General features: G+C 44.4%; 1 protein-coding gene across 1 annotated transcript; it reads right to left on the reverse strand.

The window, feature by feature from the left end:
• Positions 1–12,147: 12,147 nt before the first annotated feature.
• Positions 12,148–17,925, reverse strand: prokr1b (prokineticin receptor 1b). Its single transcript, XM_080199894.1, has 2 exons — positions 17,465–17,925; positions 12,148–12,841 (listed from the first exon to the last, which is right to left on the reverse strand). The coding sequence occupies exons 1-2, from the start codon at positions 17,923–17,925 to the stop codon at positions 12,148–12,150; spliced, it is 1,155 nt and encodes a 384-aa protein (XP_080056020.1).
• Between the last annotated feature and the right edge of the window lie 833 nt (positions 17,926–18,758).

Below are 18,758 nucleotides of genomic sequence, written 5' to 3' on the forward strand. Positions count from 1 at the left end.
AACTCTGTAATGATGCACTTTCAGAGACTTCTTCAGAGAACAAAGGATTTACTTGCAAGGATCTAAAGAACAGCCACTGCCTTGTAAGGTAATACTGATGTTTAGCCCATTTAATAGGTTTGCAATTTACATCAGTATCTTTTTCCTTGTCTTCATGTCCTGGGCCTTTCACAAGGCCAAGCTTGAAGGAATAAAGATAACTTTATTATCTCTTGCACTCTTATCAAACTCAAGGCTGGCACAGATGGCATCTTTATTACTTCAATAAGTGCAAAGGGCAGGGGGGAGGGGGTCTATCTTTCTCACAGTTCCAGGCCAGTCCTTCAGCAAAGTTTAATACATTTTGATGACCTTGCTAATTTTGGAAAGAACTGTGTCATGGTTAAATTACCCATCCTGCCTTACTCCCACAGTGCAGTCCTGCACATGGCACAGACTCAACTCTTTAAGAAGTTCCTGGATCTATACTGTAAGCATTGTAAAGCTACAGACTATGGGCTGGGTGCAGGAAGGTGGGATTAGCAAAGGCATCTGGGTGTCCTTGGGCTGGCAGGGGCTGAATGGTACCCAATGTGTGTAACTTCTGGATGGTTCTTTGCTTTGATGTCTTCAGCCAGGGTATAGGTTCTCTTTGATGTTCCCTTTAACCAAACTGCCCACACACGGTCATCAAGCAACCAGTCTACATTCATCAGTATCAATTGATTAAAGGAATCATTACATGGTTAATAAATGATTAATGTGTTAAGAGAAGGCTAATATATTGGCTTTCACAATTTTCATCTAAATTAAGGTTTGTTCTAAGGGATCATATTTGACCTGATTCCATACAGTCAAAAGTACTGCAAGTCAAGCAGGAATATTTAAGCTTGCCTAGTTTAAATATATAACGTTATCACTTTGATTAACTCACCTCTGGACTCCCCAAACCCTGTCCACCATCTACAAGGTACAAGTCCAGAGTGTGATGGAACACTCCCCACTTGCCTGGATGGGTGCAGATCCAACACTCAAAAAGCTCAACACCATCCAGGACAAAGCTGCCCACTTGATTGGCATCACATCCACAAACATCCAATCCCTCCACCACCAACGCTCAGTAACAGCAGTGTGTACCATCTACAAGATGCACTGCAGCAATTCACCAAAGATCCTTAGACAGCACCTTCCAAACCCATGACCACTTCCATCCAGAAGGACAAGGGACAGCAGATACATGGGAACACCACCATCTCTAAGCCACTCACCATCCTGACTTGGAAATATATTGCAGGTTCCTTCACTGTCATTGGGTCAAAATCCTGGAATTCCTTCCCAAATGGCATTGTGGGCCAATCCACTGAACATGGACTGTAGCGATTCAAGGAGGCAGCTCACCACCACCTTCTCAAGGTTAATTAGGGATGGGCAATAAAAGCTGTGAGGCAGCAGTACTAACTGTGCCACCTCATAGATCATATTTCTGAACTAAAAGCTACGGTTTAAGTCCCACTCCAGGGGTGGGTGTGCCGTGCTTCAACAGATTGGTATTAAGCTTTTCAAATCCACCCCAGCGTGGAAATAGGAATTCAAGTAATAAAATCAGGGTAATTCTAACTTTAAGTCTTTTTATTAGCGTCACAAGTTGGCTCACATTAACAGTGAAGTTACTGTGAAAAATCCCCTAGTCGCCACACTCTGGCACCTGTTCGGGTACACTGAGGGAGAATTTAGCACGGCCAATGCACCGTAACCAGCACATCCTTCAGACTGTGGGAGGAAATTGGAGCACCCGGAGGAAACCCACACAGACACGGGGAGAACATGTAGACTTTGCACAGGTAGCGACTCAAGTCGGGAATCGAACCTGGGTCCCTGGCACTATGGGACAGCAATGCTAACCACTGTGCCATCAGGCTGCCAAGCACAGTTACAATATAATAAAAATATTAGCATAACTTTTACTAACTAAAATACTTAAACATGACAAAGTATAATTATTAACAGTTATCTATCTCCATAGTTCCAATGTAAGCAACATCCCCATCAATATAAGTCCTACTTCAGAACCAATCAGCATCAAAGACAGATATGCTGCCATGACTGCATCATTTCCAGCCTTTTAACAGCTTTGGATAGAAATCCACCTGTCTTCTGACACTTATATTTCCACAGAAAGATCCACCTCAACAGCAGAATATCAGAGAAAGAGACTTACCTTTTTTTTTACAAAATCCAATCTCCAAATCAAGAGAGAAAGAGACACAGAGAAACTGACCTCTCTCTAAAGATCCCAAGCAGCAAACTGCATTTGTTTTCTCAGTGTAAGCCTAAATCCACCCAGTCACCTGATATTGTTGTCAATCAACCCCAATTCAAGCTCTACTCTGCACAACCCTAGGGAAAAAAAACACTAAAGTGATAGCATAGCATTAGCCCAGATTAAACAAACAATCTAGCAATTAAGATCAATTATGCTGCTGCAGCAACAACTGGAGCTGCTTGATCCAGAGTAAACAGCACCAATAATAAAACAAAGCTGCTAAAACAGATGCTGAACAAGAATCATGCCCCAAATACACTTCTTAAAGGTACAGTATCATTACAAAGTCTAATGCCAGGACTTGTTCACCACGGAAGGAACATTCATAACATGGCTCAATGGACTGATTGTCAGCTCGGGAATCTTCCCAGTATTCCCCAGAGTGGGTGTGTGAAAACAAACTATAAAAAATAGGAACTAACACAATAGGAGGAGAAGTAGGCCATTTGGCCCCTCGAGTCTCCTGCACCACTGTGAGATAATGGTTGATCATCTATCTCAGCTATGCCATTCTATTATCCCTCAGTTACCTTAGTAATGAGGTACTGTGAGACAGCTAATTAGAGAGGATTACAGGCCACATAATTAGAGGGGGAGCAGCAAAAATAATGAGAAATTGGGCAGAAAAGGAGAAACCAGGGAGCCGGAGTCAAGAGATTTTCAGAGAGATTGGAAGTGGGGCAATGGTGCCTCACTGATAATCATTGTCAAATCAATCATACAAGACAACAACAGGCACTTCGACCCATCGTGTCAGCACTGGTCATCAAGCACTGTACCTTGGATGGCACAGTAGTTAGCACTGCTGCCTCACAGTGCCAGGGACCCAGGTTCAATTCCAGCCTCGGGTCACTCTCTGTGCAGAGTCTGCACTTTCTCCCTGTGACTACATGGGTTTATTCTGGGTGTTCGGTTTACTCTCACAGTCCAAAGATATACGGATTAGGTTGATTGACCATGCTAATTTGCCCCTGGTGTCAGGGGATTGGCTAGGGTAAATATAGGGATTACAGGAATAGGGCCTGGGTGGGATTGTGGCCAGTGCAGACTCGATGGGCTGAATGGCCTCCTTCTGCACTGTAGGGATGCTATCATTCTATCACCTATCTATGCTGATCCCATTTTCCAGCACTTGCAGAAGGAATGGAAGGGATCAAATGAAAAGTAACTCAGATGATACTTAAATAGGGAGCATAGCTAAATCTTAGCAAATTAGGGGAAGTTACAAAGAGATCCAGATGAAAAGGAGAAAAGGGCTAAAAAGTTACAAAGGGAATTTAATTTCAGGGAGTATGAGATGATGTACTTTTTATTAAAACATGCAACAGCTGAATGGAAGTAGATTTCAGAGCTGTAGTTGTGAAGTTTGAGGTAACTGTCTCATGCATTTGAGACGTGGTTGGGGAAGTGATGGCCTCAGGTATTATCACGAGACTATCAATCCCGTAACTCAGCTGATGTTCTGGGGACCCAAGTTCGAATCCCACCACGGCAGATGATGGAATTTTAATGCAATTTAAAAAAATCTGGAATTAAGAATCTACTGATGACCATGAAACCATTGTCAGAAAAACCCATCTGGTTTACTAACGTCCATTAGGGAAGGAAATCTGCTGTACTTATCTGGTCTGGCCTACATGTGACTTCAGACCCACAGCAATGTGGTTGACTCTCAACTGCCCTCCAAGGGCAACTAGGGATGGACAATAAATGCTGGCCAGTCAGTGACACCCATCTCCCAACAATGAATAAAAATATATGTACATGTATGCAGCAACCTTGTATGAGCCTCTTGGTTACTGTGGAGTAAGGGAGATATGGGTTCTTCATAAAATCCCTTTATTTCTTTGATCCAATTCCACACACAATTCTCCATGACAAACAGTGCCACCTGTGACCCCTTCAACTCTCAGTGATTTGTATTGAATAATTGACATCAAATTAGGGCTTAATTGGAAGGTCTGTTGACCTAGTCCCGACAGCCTTGCTGTGGAACCTAATTGCTATGTAAGATTTGGATGTGTTACAGGCAACACCTGGGATTGAAAAGGCCATAAAAATAGCTAATGAAACAGTTAGGTTTTATTACTGGCGGAAAAGCATATAAAAGCCAAGAGGTATTGATTAGTTTTCATAAAACCTAAGAACCCCCAGCCAAAGTGGTGTGTGTTGTAGCAGGCTGCACTTTATCAGGCATATATTGAGGCTTTAGTGGGGTTCGATTTCAGAGTCACCAGGGTTGTGTCTAACCTGAAGAAAAGCAAGCACTTTATTGTGACTTTATTCATCAGAACAGTACAGGTTACTGGGCACTGTAGTGGAAGTGATTAAGATGATGAAAGGATGAGCAGTTTAGACAGAGACAGACTGTTCATTTGAGTTGAAGGACCGAGCAAAACCATTGAAATAAATAAACCTCTCAAAACTCACATTAAATCTCTCTCCAGTCAGCAGAGGTCACGGAAAAAAAAAGCACGTGGTCATCAATTTCTATCTTGAGTGGTTACGACATCCAGTCCTACTCTTAAACAAAATCTGTACCTGTCATCTTTCAGAGGGGCTAATAAACCTCGCAAACGGAAACCTCTGGGAATTTCCTCTGGGACTAATGAAACAGTTCTGTTGGGTGGGAGTTTTACCATGTGCTTTGCATTTGAGACCCCGGGTTCAACTCTTGGCATCTCCACTAGCACAGTGATTAGCACTGCTGCCTCACAGCGCCAGGGACCCAGATTCGATTCCTGGCTTGGGTCACTGTCTGTGTGGAGTTTGCACATTCTCCCTGTGTCTGCGTGGGTTTTCTCCAGGTGCTCTGCTTTCCTCCCACAGTCCAAAGATGAGCGGGTTAGGTTGATTGGCCATGCTGAATTGACCCTAATGTCAGGGGGATTAGCAGGGTAAACGTGTGAGGTTATAGAGATAGGGCCTGAGTGTGATGTGGTCGATACAGACTCGATGAGCTGAATTGACTCTACTGAACTGTAGGGATTCTATGGTTCTATGATTTTGTCCTGGTTCGGTGCATTGATGTGGAGATGCCGGTGTTGGACTGTGGTAAACACAGTAAGAAGTCTCACAACACCAGGTTAAAGTCCAACAGGTTTATTTGGTAGCACAAGCCACTAGATTTCAGAGCTCTGCTCCTTTATCAGGTGAGTGGGAGTTCTGTTCACAAACAGGGCATATAATGACACAAACTCAATTCACAAAATAATGATTGGAATGCGGGTCTTTATAGATCATGCTGGGCTTGCAAAATCTCACTAACTGTCCTGTCTGGAGACAATACACATCTCTTCAATCTGTGCTTAATGCTCTCTCCACTCACATTATCTGTACCTTTAAGACTTGATTACCTGTAAAGACTCGCATTCCAACCATTATTTTGTAAATTGAGTTTGTGTCTTTATATGCCCTGTTTGTGAACACAACTCCCACTTACAAAGAACAAAGAACAACCCAGCACAGGAAACAGGCCCTTCGGCCCAACGAGCCTGCGCCGCCATCTTAACAAAGTATTTTCCTACACCTACCTTGACCCCTGTGTATGCATATGGTAGCCCCATTGGAAACCAGATTGAGGGACAATTTGTTACACCAATCAGCCTAAGAGCACATCTTTGGGGTGTGGGAGGAAACCGGAGCACCCGGAGGAAACCCACGCAACCACAGGGAGAATGCGCAAACTCCCACAGACACTGGCCCAAATCCATGTATCTGCACAGCCAACAGTGATAGTCACTGAGCTGTTGTGGTGCCCATCTGCTGGTCCAGGATTAAGCACACACAACGACACGAAGTACTAGGCCACCCTCGAAACATCCAAGAGCAGCCCACGCACGACCCACCGTGTGCATGCCCCTTGTTTGACAACAGGGTGAACCGACACACCTGCAGAGTAAAAGAGACAAAACATCAACACATGTAGCATTAGATTTCCAGTATCGTCCTGAGGCTCTGACCCTTTTTAAAACCGTCTCCTATAACCCTCCATCCCTGTTTCGCTCATGTGCCTATCTAAGTAAACCTTAAACGAGTCCAGCGTGCCTGCCTCCACCACCTTACTTGGTAGCGCATTCCATACCCCCACGACCCTCTGTGTGAAAAACCTCCCTCTCGTATCCAAATTATACTTCTCCCCCCTCACCCTTAGCTCGTGACCCCTCTGATATTTACCTGATGAAGGAGCAGCGCTCCAAAAGCTCGTGGCTTTTGCTACCAAATAAACCTGTTGGACTTTAACCTGATGTTGTGAGACTTCTTACTAGGTGCATCGGCCATACTAAATTCTCCCTCAGTGTACCTAAACAGGCCCCGCAGCGACTGGGAGATTCTCACAGTAACTTCTTCACAGTGTTAACGTAAGCCTACTTGTGACCAATAAATAAACATTTAAAAAAACTTAATGGGTGGGATTTTCCAGCCATGCTGCCCCAAAACTGGAAAATCCCACCCAAAGTCAATGAACCTTTACATGGTCCGCCCCTCCCCGCTATGATTCCTGTGGCGGGCAGGCCAGAAAAATCCCCCTCAGTATTTCTGAATTCTTATTGATGTCTTCCAGTTTATAATCACACTCTGCTTATTAATTCCATTGGCCGCTCGTGCATGCTTCTTAACACGGGTGAGATGGATTGAGTTGGTTTTACACCCAGTCTTTATTAGCCCTGAGAAGGTGGTGATGGGTGTGACTGAGGGACCTCCATTCTGGCAGAATGAGGCACTGAATGGAAGGGTGAGTAGTGGTGGCAGCTGCCCTTCCTCGAGGGGCAATGCCTACAATGTGATCCAATGTCAACTCACCAGCCTGAACTGCCAAGTGCCAATGTAGCTCATTGTTGGTCAGGGGTAGGGTGTTCTTTACTGCAGAGTTGGGGGCAAGGTTATAGATGGTATTATGGATTATTGATGCAGGGATAGGGTGAAAGGAAATCACTGTATTCTGTGTCAAAAGGAAGCTCAGGGCGGGATTGGACAATACTCAAACTGCAAGTGTCACCTTTAGCACTTTTGGTTACTTTCCTAATCTTCCTCCTTTTCCATTACGTACTTCAGTATTTCGATCCCAGCCCTGATCCCCTTGTAGCCTTGTATCTGTGATGCCCACAACATTGTACTGGCCAGTTTCAATGTGTGCAACAAGCTCACTTACCTTGTTCCGTGTACCGCGCACATTTAGGTACAACACCCTCAGTCCTGTATTGACCACCTCCCGTCTCATACATGTCCCCTATTTTGCTCTGCCTGAGGTTAGATTCCTGCCACCTTCTGTACTCTCTGCTCTATCACATGGTCTTGAAACTTTACTAACTTCAGGCTGTTGCATTCTTTTGTCATTCGGAACACCACTCCACATGAACCCACTCCACACGGACTGCAGTGATTCAAGAAGGCAGTTCACCACAACCTTCTCAAAGGCAAGTGGCACAGTGCTTAGCACTGCTGTCTCACTGCTGTTCGATTTGGGCCTCAGGTCACTGTCTGTGTGGAGTCTGCATGTTCTCCCCGTGTCTGCGTGGGGTTTCCTCGGGCACTGCAGTTTCCCCCTCAGTCCAAAAGATGTGCAGGTTAGGTGGATTGGCCATGCTAAATTGCCCGTTACGGGTTACAAGGGAAGGGAGAATGGTTGTGTCTGGATAAGATACTCTTTCAGAAAGTTAATGGAGATTCGATGGGCCGAACGGGCTCCTTCTACACTGTAGGGACTCTATGGTCCCTGCAATGTGTTTCTCAGTGGCAGGAGGTGGCCTGTCCCGCCTCTGTCAGCGGGATATCCCATTGAATCCACCCACGCGCTACTGGGAAACTCGCGGCGGGAATACACCATCGGCTGGACCGGAAAATCCCGTCGGCATGAAGATCTCACCCGTTAAAAAGATAGGCAGCTCTCATAATTGTAGAATCCCTACAGTACAGAAGGAGGCCATGCGGCCCACGCAGTCTGTACTGACCACAATCCCAGCCATGACCTATTCCTGTAACCCCACACATTGACCTTGCTAAACTCCCTGACACTAGGGTCAATTTAGTACGACCAATCCACCCAACCCCTACATCTTTGGACTGTGGGGGGAAACTGCAGCACCCGGAGGCAACCCAGGCAGACACGGGGAGAATGTGCAAACCGGAGGCCAGAATTGAACCCGGGTCCCTGGCGCTGTGAGGCAGCAGTGCTAACCCACTGTGCCACACTAATATCATGGAAGATCCATGTCTAATTCACAGATTGAAGAAGACATTACTGGACTCCAGTGGTAGAAAGTTTCGTTATCATGGGAAGGAAGCAGATTATAAGGATGCACGAGTCCAGGGATTGTGTAAACCTTGGTCAGGTAAATGGTTTAGCCTCGGCTTTCTGGCTCCTGCCGCGTATAAATCCAGCCAAGGGCTTGACACTTCTGAGCATTTTTGGTAGGTGCTTAGCTTGGTTTTGCTTGTGTCCCCTTGTTGTTGGGTGTTGTTAATGTTGGGATTAGTTTTATCAACATCAATCTGGTTTAAATGCTGCAATAAAACGAAACCTGCTGCTATTTGTTCCGTCCAGAAAATGAAAAGCGTTTGTAAATAGAACGCCCGTTTATCCTCACTGACAGTCCTTCATATGATTCCGCCCTCAATTACATTCTGAAACGGCACGCAGGCGGCAGAGGAAATTACTGTTTCTCAACGTCTTCTCTGGTGGGATATTGAATCACGTTAGAACTACAACTGATACTCGAATTGGTCTCTGATAATTAAATAATATTGGAGCCCTTTTCTTCTTCTCTGTGGTTGTACAATGCTTAGAAGACAGAATAGGTTGGTAGAGAGACAGCCAAAAATAAACTGATACACCTCAAAAGAATTTTTCTCAACATTGAAATCAGGAATCAGTATGCTTACAGGTAAATGTAAAGCAGTGACCTTGCTGGTTTAGTCCATTAAGATTTAATTGGTTTAGTCCATTAAGATTTAATTGTGCGAGTGACTAACCTGTTTATCTTCACATTTCCATTCTGGGTGCAGTTCCCAGAAGGAATTTCTCATGTCTATAACAGCATCAGTAATCTTTCCCTCACGTTCTGCAGCTCAAACATGACACTGAGCAACAATATATGTTCAGATATATACAGATATATATGGGCGGCACAGTAGTTAGCACTGCTGCCTCACGGGGCCAGGGAGCTGGGTTCGATTCCCGGTTTGGGTCACTGTCTGTGTGGAGTCTGCACGCCCTTCCCATGTCTGCGTGGGTTTCCTTCAGGTGCTCCGGTTTCCTCCCACAGTCCGAAAGACATGCTGGTTGGGTGCTAAATTCTCCCTCAGTGTATCCTAACAGGCGCCAGAGTGTAGCGACTAGGGGATTTTCACAGTAACTTCTTTGCACTGTTAATGTAAGCCTACTTATGACACTAATAGATAATCGTAGAATCAACAGTGCAGAAGGAGGCCATTTGGCCCATCGAGTCTGCACTGGCAACAATCCCACCCAAGTCCTTTCCTCATAACCCCACAAATCTACCCTCCTAATGCCCCTGACAGCATGGGGCAATTTAGCATGGCCCATCAACCTAACCTGCACATCTTTGGAGTGTGGGAAGAAACCATAAGAAAACACACGTAGACACGGGGAGAACATGCAAACTCCACACAGACAGTGACCCGAGGCCGGAATTGAAACTGTAATCTCACGCATTTACCTTGGCACTGGGATCAATTTATCATAGAACATAGAACACTACAGCACAAACAGGCCCTTCAGCCCACAAGTTGCGCTGATCATATCCATACCTACCAGGCCTATCTATAACTCCCAATCCCATGACCAAAAAAATCATGACCCAATCTTTAGACTGTGGGAGGAAACTGGAGGAAACTCATGCAGACATGGGGAGAATGTGCAAACTTCACACAGACAGTGACCCGAGGTTGGATTTGAACCCGGGTCCCTGGTGCTTGAGGCAGCAGCGCTAACCACTGTGCCACCGTGCTGCCCCAGATTAATTATAATTTCCTTCTCATGATAACAAAACTTTCTCCCACTGGAATACAGAAATGTCTTCAATCTATGAATTAGATGTGAATTTTCCATCAGTGGTCATGACAGCAGCTTATCTTTTTAATGGTGAAATCTGTGGCAACTGGGGGATTTTCACAGTAACTTTACTGTGGTACTAATGTAAACGTACTTGCAACACAAATAAATCAATAACGTTTAAGTAGCTGGGAATAATTCCATTCCTATTTATTGACTACAGTTCAGCCTTCAACACCATTATTCCCACAAAACTCATCTCCAAACTCCGTGGCCTGGACCTCGGCTCCTCCCTCTGTGACTGGATCCTGAACTTCCCGACTCACAGATCACAATCAGTAAGGATAGGCAACAACACCTCCTCCACCATCATCCTCAACACCAGTGCCCCACAAGGCTGTGTTCTCAGCCCCCTACTATACTCCTTATACACCAATGACTGTACGGCCAAATTCCCCCCCAATTCAATATTCAAGTTTGCTGATGACACCACCGTAGTGGGTCGGATCTCAAACAATGATGAGACAGAGTACAGGAATGAGATAGAGAATCTGGTGAACTGGTGCAATGACAATAATCTCTCCCTCAATGTCAACAAAACAAAGGAAATTGTAATCGACTTCAGGAAACGTAAAGGAGAACATGTCCCTGTCTACATCAATGGGGACAAAGTAGAAGGGTCGAAAGCTTCAAGTTTTTAAGTGTCCAGATCATCGACAACCTGTCCTCGTTCCCCCCATGCCAACACTATAGTTAAGAAAGTCCACTAACACCTTTACTTCCTCAGAAGACTAAGGAAGTTTGGCATGTCAGCCATGACTCTCACCAACTTTTACAGATGCACAATAGAAAGCATTCTTTCTGGTTGTATCAGAGCTTGGTCTGGGCTCCTGCTCTGCCCAAGACCGCAAGGAACTACAAAAGGTCATGAATGTAACCCAATCCATCACACAAACCAGCCTCCCATCCATTGACTCTGTCTACACTTCCCACTGCCTTGGCAAAGCGGCCAGCATAATTAAGGAACCCCACACACCCCGCACATTCTCTCTTCCACCTTCTTCCATTGGGAAAAAGATACAAGTCTGAGGTCACGTACCGACCGACTCAAGAACAGCTTCTTCCCTGCTGCTGTCAGACTTTTGAAAGGACTTACCTTGCGTTAAGTTGATCTTTCTCTACTCACTAGCTATGACTGTAACACTACATTCTGAACTCTCTCCCTTCCTTCTCTATGAATGGTATGCTTTGTCTGTGTTGTGCACAAGAAACAATACTTTTCATTGTAATACACTTAATACATGTGACAATAATCAAATCAAATCAAAATCAAAAATGATATAAGTAAATGCCCAAAAATGAACCATTTTGCTAAAATCCTTTTTATTTGTTTTTATTTGAACCCGAATAACTTCTAATTCTGTATAATGCTTACTGATTCTGAGGACGGTGGTGGAAATGATTCATCTCTTTAGCTGAAGCATTGGGAATGTTAGGGGCAACCAATTTTGACAATACCTACGACCATAAATAAATAACGGTTGCAATTTGGTCCAGAAATTGCTGCAGATTGAGCGGGGCTTGGGGGGGGCAAAGAAATTTAAGACAAAACACAATACATCACAACACTTGTTTCCAAGTAACTGATAGCAGATGCTGGCGGCAGTTTGTCTGATATTTACAACGTAATGGGCAAAGAGATTTCACCCACACAGCCATGAAGCAAGGCAAAGCTGTAAGGTCTGAGGGATGTTGTCTCAAGTCCATGGTCCCTGAATGCGCCACAGCTGCTGAATGAGTCTCCCAGACCCTACAGTGACTGGGGGGGCTTCTACGTGAGTTGCAGTTGGTTAATCTCATCTGACCCCGGCATCCCTGTTGATCTGAGATCTTGGACTGACTTGCAACTCTCAGCAGAAGCGAATTTCCACCTCAGCAGAAACATTTGCTTAAAGTATTTCACCGTCTTGTTCTTAACTGTGATGAAAAACAGGGTGTTGATCATGCTGTTGCTCATGGCAATGCACTCCACCATGTAGAAGATTGTTATGTAGTGTTTTTGTCTCAAAACCAGCGTGGGGTAGAAATCGCGCACGATGGCGAAACCGTAGTAAGGGGCCCAGCAGAGGATGTACGCAGTCAATGTGCCCATGAGCACCAATACTGTCTTCCGCCTGCACCGTAACCGCTTCCGAACCTGCTCAGTCTGAAAACCAGGCACACTCTTAAACCAAAGTTGCCTGGAGATCTGAGCGTAGCAGAGGCACATGCTGAGCGACGGACCAAGGAACTGCAGGACGAAGATGAAGAGGAAGTAGGATTTATAGAAGACTTGCTGCTCTGCAGGCCAGATCTGCCCGCAGAAGACCTTGCTGTGCATCCTGCTGTGTGGAATGGTGGTGGCAGCGGTGAAGTAGGCAGATGGGATGGCAATGAGGAGTGAGGCAACCCACACCACTCCGATCAGCACGTAGGCAGTCTGGTACTTCATTCGACGATTCAGTGGGTGCACAATGGCAAAATATCTGCAGCAAAGGAAAATGAAAAGGATTGTCCATCACTGAACAAAACCAATCACAGTCCAACACCAATCACAGTCCAACCACCAATCACAGTCCAACCACCAATCACTGTACAACACCAACCACTATACAACGTCAATCACAGTCCAACACCAATCACAGTCCAACCACCAATCACAGTCCAACCACCAATCACTGTACAACACCAACCACTATACAACGTCAATCACAGTCCAACACCAATCACAGTCCAACACCAATCACTGTACAACACCAATCACTGTACAACACAACATCATTCACAATACAACATCAATCACTGTACAATATAAATCACTGTACAACATCAACCATAATGCAACATCAATCACAATACACCACCAACACTATATAACACCAACACAACATCATTCACAATACAAAACCAATCACAGTCCGACAACAGTCACAGTCCGACAACAGTCACAGTCCAACACCAATCACAGTCCAACACCAATCACAGTCCAACACCAATCACAGTCCAACACCAATCACAGTCCAACACCAATCACAGTCCAACACCAACCACTGTACAACACCAACCACTGTACAACACCAACATAACATCATCCACAATACACCAATCACAATACAATATAAATCACTGTACAACAACAGCCATAATATAACATCAATCACAATACAACACCAATCATAATACAACACCAACACATCATTCACAATACAACACCAATCACTGTACAACATCAATCACAATACACCATAAATCACAATACAACATCTATCACAACACATCAATCACAGTTCAACATCACTGTACAACACCAATCACAATACATCAATCACAGTACGACACCAATCACAATACAACATCAATCACAGTACGACATCAATCACAGTACAACACCAATCACAGTACAACACCAATCACAGTATGACAATCACAGTACGGAATCCAACTCTGTACAGGTACCATTACTGTACAACATCCATCATTGCACATAATCCAGTCTCCATAAGATCTGTCACTGTATAAGATGAACTCTGTACAAGTTTCATTACTGTACACGATGCTTCATTATACACAATGCATCATTGTACAAAGTCCTCCACTACATAACATCCACCTTTGTAAAAAATCCATCATGTAACATGACCCATTGCTGTATAAATTCCACTGTACAAATCCATCACTGAACAAAATCAAAGCTGTACAGGACCTATTGTATAAGTTCCATCACTGTATAAATCCATCACAGGACGTAACCCATCACTGTAAAATATCCATTGTACAACATCCATCACTGTGCAAGATCACGCACAGTACCACATCCACTAATATATAATATCCACCGTACACAGGATTTTCATCAATCGTAGTTGTAATTTTAAACTTCAATAACTTGGATTTTGCGCATGACAAGCAGACTGGAAAAGCTCCTTAACAGCATAATTCACACAGTTTTAATAGTTAGTGACGTGGGAACTGATTGGGAATGGTATAAGTGGAGCAAAAAATGAACTGTTGGAAAATCAGAGTGTATATTATTATTAAAAAGACGTTATGTTGAAACCTGGAAATGTGATGCTAATTTCTTTAAGCTTTATGAATTATTATTTCACAACAGTTTGTTTCTACCACATGCACATCCAACATTATTAAAATGTAAATATGCACAAAGATTTTATAAACGGTATTAATCCATTACTGAATAGGTGTGTATGGCATTTTAAACAACGATTCTGTGTTGTGTGAGTAACCATGATGTGGAGATGCTGGCGTTGGACTGGGGTGGGCACAATAAGAAGTCTCACAACACCAGGTTAAAGTCCAATAGGTTTATTTGGCAGCACAAGCTTTTGGAGCGTTGCTCCAAAAAAGTTGGACTTTAATCTGGTGTTGTGAGACTTCTTACTGTGTGAGTATAAGTTTAACTGGAGTCCTTCGCTGACAGTGCCAGAGACACACCTGGGTTTAAAAATCTGTCTCTTTCTCCTGAAGCTGATAAATAACAGAGTAATGTTTCCCTGGTCTGAAAGCCATCCAACAGCTTATTAGAAAGTACAACTTAAAATGTTAACAAAAAAATCAGGAGGAAAATAGAAAGTAAAGCTCTGCAGCTGGGGAGCTAAAATGAACTTTTTATTGACTGGCGGGTCCAGCATCTCCCCTGTGTTGGGGAAAGATGGATATTCCTCACTATTCCTGGAATTGGAAAGATCGGGGCATTTCTTACTCACAACTAGATGAGCACATTGCCTCATCTTGTCAACTTGGATGCTGCTTCTCCCTTTCATGGAGACCATAAATTGATTTCAATTGGATTTTGAATTTGGGTTTTTGCAGCAAGCAAGGTTTAGGTTCCATTCTGAGCACTGGCTTCTTAACTTTAAGGATGTAGTAAATACAAAACTCTTTTTGAATCTTCCTTTCTGGCATTTCAAGACAAGAACTTGAAACAGATTAAATGTGTGGGACGATGGTGAGATGGAAGTGAAGTTCATTTAGTTATCAGTTTTACAAGTAATCTTCAATTAACACTGCAATGAAGTTACTGTGAAAATCCATTCGTCGCCACACTCCAGCACCTGTTCGGGTACACTGAGGCAGAATTTAGCTCAGCCAATTCACCCCAACCAGCACGTCCTTCAGACTGTGGAAGGAAACCAGAGCACCCAGAGGAAACCTACACAGACATGGGGAGAACATGCAGACTCCACACAGACAGTGACCTAAGCCGGGAAGCAAACCCGGGTCCCTGGCGCTGTGAGGCAGCAGTGCCAACCATTGTGCTACTGTGCCTCCCTAAGGTCACGCTTTCCTTTTTAAAATAAGGGGGATTTTTCCAAATGCAAAATGTACGGCGAATGATACTTCTTATTTGCTTTGATCTAAATGCACTTACTCACAAATCTCAGCTACACAGAAACATAGGAATTAGGAGCAGAAGTCGGTAAATTCAGCCCTTCGAGCCTGCTCCGCTATTCAATCAGATCATGGCTGATCTCTCCCTGGTCTCAAATCCACCTCCCCACCTGTTTTCCATATCCCTTTATCCCTTTTTTATTAGAAGTATATCTATTTCCCTCCTGAAACGATTCAATAATTCAGAATCCACCGCGCTATGGAGCAGCGAGTTCCATAAATTCACCATTCTCTGTGAGATGACTCTAAAAGTAACTCCTCCTCATCTCAATGTTAAATTTATCTTCTCTCAACTATTCCTGTGACCTCTTTCCTCACAAGAGGAAACATTTGGTCTACATTTACTTTATCAATCCCTTTTAAAATTTTATATACCTCGATCAGATCCTCTCTTATCCTTCTAAACACCAGTGAGTACAAACCCAAACTGTTTAATCTCTCCTCATATGTCAACCCTTTCATCCCTTTGAATCAATCGAGTGACCTCCTCTGAACTGTCTTCAATGCCACCACATACTTCCTCAAATAAAGAGACTAAAATTGGGCACAATACTCCAGATGTGGTCTCACCAACACCCTGTACAATTGGAACAATATTTCTCTACTTTTACACTCCCAGTCCCTTTGCAATAAATGCCAACATCCCATTTGCCTTTGTTATTACGCGCTGCATCTGCATACCGACTTGCTGCGACTGATGAACTCAGACACCCAGATCCCTTTGCATTTTAAATCTGCTTTCCATTTAGGTAATAATTTGCCTTTCTATTTTTTTTTGCCAAAATGGATAACCTCACATTTATCCACATTAAACTCCATCTGCCAAATTTTGGCCCCTTCTCCTAGACTATTTATATCCATCTGTAAAATCTTTATAGAACAAAAAACAAAGAAAATTACAGCATAGGAACAGGCCCTTCGGCCCTCCAAGCCTGCATCGACCATGCTGCCCGACTGAACTAAAACTTCCTACCCATCCCCTCTATTCCCATCCTATTCATGTATTTGTCCAGACGCCCCTTAAAAGTCACTATCCTATCTGCTTCCACTACCTCCTCTGGCAGTTCCAGGCACCCACCACACTCAGTGTAAAAAGCTTGCCTCGTACATCTCCTTTAAACCTTGCCCCTCTCACCTTAAAGCTGTGCCCCCCTAGAAATTGATTCTTCTACCTTGGGGAAAAAGCTTCTGACTATCCAATCTGTCCATGTCTGTCATAATCTTGTAGACTGGATATCCTTTTAAAAGTTTATTTATTAGTGTCACAAGTAGGCTTACATTAACAATGCAATGAAGTTACTGCAAAAATCCCCTAGTCGCCACACTCTGGTGCCTGTTTGGGTACACTGAGGGAGAATTTGGCATGACCAATTCACCTAACATGCACGTCTTTGGGGGAGGAAACCAGAGCACCCAGAGGAAACCCACACTGATATGGGGAGAACGTGCAAACACCACACAGACAGTGACCCAAGGTGGGAATTGAACCTGGGTCCCTGGCGCTGTGAGATAGCAGTGCTAACCACTGTGCCACCCCTTCATACCCTCTTTACTGCCTGCTTTCTCACCTGTTTTAGTATCATCTACACATTTTAGCATGTTACACAGCCTGTCCCTGCTTGTAGACCATTCCTATAGATTGCAAACAGCTACAACCTGTGTCCACAGCAGCCTGCGGGGTCGGTTGTACACTCACTTACCGGTCTATTGCAATGGCCAGGAGGGCATTGGTGGACACATAGAGTGAGGCGGTGCGGAGGTAGTTGATGGAGGCACAGAGGGTGTGACCATGCTCCCAGGAGAGTTGTTTGACCACATAGTAATCCAGCTCGAAGGGGCAACAGACAGCAGCCACCAGCAGGTCGGAGATGGCCAGGTTGGCGATCAGGAGGTTGGTGAGGTTCCGCAGTTGTTTGTAACGGGCCAGGGTGCTGACGAAGACGAGGTTACCGAGTCCGCAGACCAGCATGATGCAGAGCAGAGCCACCCCGACCACCGCCCTGGCCGCCCCGAAGCTCCTGTCCAGGGGGAAATCCTGCCTCTCGGAGCGGGAGCTGTCATAGTCCCAATCCCCACAGCTCAGATTGAGGGAGCCCAACACCTTCCTGAACTCCAGCTGCTCAGGGAAAACTCCGGAAAAGTCTCCACATTGCTGACTCATTGTGAAAGAAGAACACACACTCTGACAGAGAGAATAAATCCGAGGGATTTGGCTGGCTGCTGATTCTGAAAGATTGTGAGAACAGTAAAGAATGGAATAAGTACAGACAGAGGGAGCTGGGACTCAGAATCTGGACATGCAGCAGTTAGATTCTATCTGATATCTAAATTCCTGACACCAGTCAAACATTGTCAAAAACCCACTGGAGATAAGTGGCAATAAAGTCAGTTCCGGCTGTGAATTCACTCTATAAGATATGTGTCAGTGTTAAAAGATTTTTAATGATAACATCCACATAAGGGATGTGAGAATTCTAACTAAAGTGTGTAACGTGGTCTGCTGTCTTTAACACAGAATAGAAACCCTTCGGGTCTACACCGAGCACAATCCCACCCAGACCCTACCCCCATATCCCTACACACTATACCCACTAATCCCCGCTACCCTGGACACTAAGGGGCAATTTCTCAGCATGGCCAATCAACCTAACCCGCACATCTTTGGACCGTGGGACGAAACCCACGCAGACACGAGGAGAATGTGCAAGCTCCACACAGACAGTGACCCAAACCGAAAATCGAACCCTGGAGCTGTGAAGCAGCAGTGCTAACCACTGTGCTACCGTGCCCAATAGACCTGAGTAATATAAATTAAACCTTAGAACCAACCCTTATGTTATTCTGCTTAATACGTGATCCCAGAATGATCCAATCTTAGAACCAACTCTTCTGTAACCCCAATCTCTGATCCAGTATCTCTGATACTGAATTTGGGGGGTCCCCCCACACTGAGAAGCAGGTTTATTTAGAATTCATTCCTCCAGCTCCTTCCAA

Source organism: Carcharhinus amblyrhynchos, chromosome 12 (assembly GCF_965287045.1).
Source record: "Carcharhinus amblyrhynchos chromosome 12, sCarAmb.v2.hapA, whole genome shotgun sequence".
Lineage (NCBI taxonomy): Eukaryota > Metazoa > Chordata > Chondrichthyes > Carcharhiniformes > Carcharhinidae > Carcharhinus > Carcharhinus amblyrhynchos.